The sequence below is a fragment of the Morone saxatilis genome, unplaced genomic scaffold (assembly GCF_004916995.1).
Source record: "Morone saxatilis isolate NCDOM2014 unplaced genomic scaffold, NCSU_SB_2.0 Contig12, whole genome shotgun sequence".
In the NCBI taxonomy this organism is placed as follows: Eukaryota; Metazoa; Chordata; class Actinopteri; family Moronidae; genus Morone; species Morone saxatilis.
In genome coordinates this window covers 22524955-22529467 of record NW_023339674.1, presented here as the reverse complement: position 1 = coordinate 22529467, position 4513 = coordinate 22524955, and the positions used below count along the sequence as shown (strand labels likewise).

Genomic DNA, 4513 nt, shown 5'->3' with positions numbered 1-4513 from the left:
GAATCTGAATCTGAATCTGAATCAAACACTTACTTACTTACTTCAGCAGCCTGCCCACATATAATCTGTATTTCAATGTAACCTCCCAAGATACATAAACATACCATATGCAGTTAGAGAACAATACATTGTACAATTCAATGAAAGGAATTCTCCATAAACACACAGGTTGTGTAAAGAAGCTACAAATGTCAAAGCCCCCTGGAGGGGGAACTGGAACGCAGCTTAGAAAGGAACAAAATGATGTTGTTCAGGACCACAGATAAAGTACCACAGTGTTGGTGGCGCCGGCTGCTCAGGATACCCTGATAAAAGTGATCTATAGCTTCAGGCATTAAACAAATAAATAAAGTCAGCAGTGCTGATGTGAGGTCACTTTGCCTTCAAGTCATAGCAGAGTCCAATATATTAAGAACAGCTTGATCCTTTTGGTTCCTGTGTGTCTGATACTCCATCAGGCTGGTGTGGATATAGTTGGGTATCTGGCCAATCAAACAGTACAATGCCTCATTTACAGAATGCAATCCTATCATTTGTATCAGGAGTGAATCCTTTTTAGCTCGAGTGCCGCTGGGAGTGTGTATTTTGTCCAATTCCTCCAGCAATCAGGAGATGTATTTTCCTCTGTCCTATCTGCATGCCTAGAACCATTAACACAGACGGTCTGATATGATCGCCACTGAGGAGGCCAAATGCTTTCATACAGTATCACTCCACAGACTCTCAAGTTAAAAGCGGGTGTGGTCTCTACCACAGAAATTAGGTTTGGCCCATTAAGTGCTGAGACTTAGTTAACTGATTATAGATTTTCTAAGCTAATGAGATAAAATATATCAAATAAAAAAATATATAAATATATGTTTCTACTTACTTGCTATCAAAGGCTTACACTAAAATGAGAGTTTTTTTTGCTTATTGTTGCATTTATGTCTACAATAAGAGTAGCATAGATTATTAGATTGGTCCATTATTTATTTGCAGCATTAGAACAGTGAATCTGACAAACAGAAGACATTATTCCTCATAAATGTATAGACAAAGTCTAACTGGCACCATTAACAGTATGCTGAATAAGTTATTAGCAGTTCCTGTTTCCAAAGTACCCGTGGATGTTCAGACAACTATCACAGGACTGCTTTGATCCTGCAGAAATCTTACAAATGTGATGATTCTCAGACAAGTTTTCGAGATAATAGGAGAGTCTTCTTTCTATGCCTACAAAGTAGATTTGTGGACCTGTATTTACAGAGATAATGATATCCTCTGGAGGTGTACGTCACACTGAATCTAAAAATATGTGTATCCTGTGCCATGTGGTCAGATTTGACTGAATTACGACTTTAAAAAAGGAGATGGATTTTGACACAAACGGCAGCTCACGTCTTAAGTCTCTCCCTCTGCCCCCTCTCCCCGCGGGGCAGTGCACGTCACACACCTCCTTTGTGTTTCATTTTACCAACTTCATCTGTATTTTCTTACACTGTTTAACGTGACAAACTAAATTTACTGGACCATTAAACCCATTTACAAAATATGAATCTCAGTTGTCACTGGCAGCGAGTGTTTAGTTCCTCTGTAGTTCTCACTAAGCTGCACTCTGTGAAGGGATGCATTAAAATGCACCGCGGGTACATTTCATCACACATACTTGTCAGGACAGCATGTCAGGGGCTATTTCCTCTTGGTAGCATGTGACAGGGCATCAAGCACTGTCAGCACTTCAGACCAATGATAGATGGCATACAGGCATTAAACTATAGAGCCCATGGTGTGCCAACCCCAACACACATGCACATACACACTGACACGCACATTTGAAGGTCTACTTTGTTTTTTATGTTTGAAAGGAGACGACGTGGCTGACCTCATCCTCTAACAGGACCATTAGGGCATCCACTGGAGTCCCACAGCCAGTGAACCAGGACGTAAAACCATACAACGAGCCATAATCTAATACAGCAGATGACCAAACCTCTCTCGACAATACAAGAGTGCCTCTGTAAACCGCTTTCTGTTTACAAACTAGACTGGAGGATGTTTGTATGTCGTCATTTTTGTACATTTTACACCACTTTCTAATGACTCACCTTTAAAGTGTTTAATTAGTATTAATAATAATACTTTATAGGTCCAGCCATTACACTTATAATCAGTTTACATGAATGAATGTGAAGATTCATACTGGCTATTGTTTAACCAATTCTGTACTACTTTCTGACGATACGTCATTTACCAAGGATTTATTTATTTATAGCTATCAGCTTTAAGCTATTGATAAGAACACTGTCAAGGTTGCCAGGTTAGTATGCAGAGCCATCTGGAGCAAACAGCATTTATTGATAACTTATGAGCATTTGCAGCTGCAGAATGGGTGGATTTCTGGAACAAAACCAGCTGAAGAGATTTTTCACAACCTGGCAACCCAAAACGTATCCTTAAAAATAGCCTATAACTGCTCTCTCAGTTACAGTTTATAAACCCTTTATAAAGGGTGCCTCACAGGAAAGTGGTACCCTGATTCTAATGGATTTAACCCTTTAGTATAAGACAACACTTTTTATTCATTTGTGTTGTATTAACTTTCAAAAATCAGTCTACAGAAGTCAAACAAAGCTACAAATCACTCTAGAAATGTGTACATAACTTACCATATTGACTTCTGACACCATGTCTATACTGGCCACGTCTATACTCATGCCAACAGCAACCGGTGGACCTTGAGACACACAGAATAAAGTTGACTATAGTCAAACAGCAGGGTAAAGACACATATCGGGGAGCCATTAGGGAGAAAAACACACCAAATGAGCGACCCCAGACATACCTCCAAAGTCTGGCCGAAGACGAATATCATATCCTTTCAACAGTTTATCCACAGTCTCTTTGACGTAAGACATGTTCCCAGGTTCGTTGACGCTGAAAGACAGAAGAGAAGAAAGACGGTAACTCTTGTTAAAGACGGACACCCTCACTTGTGTCCGGTTTCTGCCCCCAGACACTCACCTCTGGGCACAGCACATCACTGCCACGACCAGCGGCAATGAAAGAATGTCAAAGAGCCCTGTTTTCTGGGGTCCCCACATCCCTCGTGTGGTGCCTGGATGGATGGGTGCTGTCCAGCGTTCAACAAATGACAGAATGAAGAAGCCACGGTGCTCACACTCCCGCCGAGCTCCGTTAAATCAGGTGAGACTTCTTCCACATAGTGTGTAGCTCTGGCGCAGCCTGTGTTAACATGCTTCATGAGGCACAGGCGCGTTTACTCGGATGTCAGACGTGTCCACCCAGCAGCCGTAGAGCCTCACACGGGCTGCTCCGTGTCTCCATCCTCCGGTTAGCAGGGTTCAGCTTTTAGCGGGTTAGTTAGCTCACAGGTGCGCTACAAAATGTGTATCAAATATCCACTATTGCACTTCTAAGGCTACAAATCCACAGGTCCGCTGTCCGAGGGGTCCGCATGCGTAAAGTACACGAATATGTGGTCGCCCGGGTTCACAATAAGCCCTCACAGAGTGTGTTCACACTGAAACCAACTCCAGTTGGGAATATGACTCTTCATGTCAGTGTGCGCGAGGGTGCCCTGGTAATCATTAAAGCCCACGTGACGGACAGAGTGCATATAGAAGCTCATTTAAGTGGCTGTCCTGCAGTGAGAGTCTTAGACAGGGCAGGAGTTCAGTTATGTTAAGATGCTGACGGGTGGGGTGAGGTAGGAGCCCTTTTCTGAAACTGTTCCAAGAGTGATACTGTGTGTGTGTGTGACATAATGAGACACCTCCATGTTTTATTTTTGTCACAGCAGAGGGACGCTCGAGCAGCCCAAGTGTCTCTTGTCAACCCACGAGCCTCTCTGGTTGTTTCTGGTTGTCTGGTTAGCTAAAGAAAAACGCCCCCCCCGCCCTCCCCCCCCGTGAGTTGTTCGAGTCCCACTGCTGGTGTGACAAAGAGTGGGCAAAACTGAAGCATGGGGTGCAACCTATGAATTTCTCTACACTGTGTAACTTTTTAAAGAACAAATTCTTCCACGCATTCTTCCTCTTGCAAATAAAGAAAACATTGTTAAAACACGCTTTGCTCAGTGTTGGGCTTGCTGTTAGAGCCTTATTTGGTCTGTTATGACCAGTATGGTGGGCTAATATTAGGCTCGTGTTAGCCGGCTTTAGCTAGATGGACTGTTATAGAGGGCATTACTTGAGCCAGTGCTGACCATTGACAGTATATACTGTAATTAGGGTGCTGGCTAGTGGTCAGACTATGCAAACTAAGCATTACGCCTACCATTAGCTTAGCATTAGTCTAGGACAGCAGCCGTTCAGCAAAAATTACATAGGCCTCCTTTTAAATCTAGTTTAGACATTCAATTTGCCCAGCGCGTGATGGATAGAGATACAGAGAAATCTTCTGGCTACCTAAATGTTTTCAGGTTTTGAGAAAACGGATCAGTGGAAGATTGCAAAATGGGTTTGGGAGGGTATGTAGGCTGGCTGTCTATGGAGTCTGCTTAATAGTCTTA

General features: G+C 42.9%; 1 protein-coding gene across 1 annotated transcript in view; it reads right to left on the bottom strand.

Moving 5' to 3' along the window:
- The window catches only part of gabrb3 (gamma-aminobutyric acid type A receptor subunit beta3), a 29633-nt gene extending 26117 nt beyond the window's left edge, over positions 1 to 3516 (bottom strand). The window contains 4 exon segments of the mRNA XM_035654063.1: positions 2649 to 2716; positions 2825 to 2916; positions 3004 to 3097; positions 3100 to 3516. Coding sequence (XP_035509956.1) covers positions 2649 to 2716; positions 2825 to 2916; positions 3004 to 3097; positions 3100 to 3244 — 399 coding nt within the window. The 5' untranslated portion in view covers positions 3245 to 3516.
- Positions 3517 to 4513: the final 997 nt, after the last annotated feature.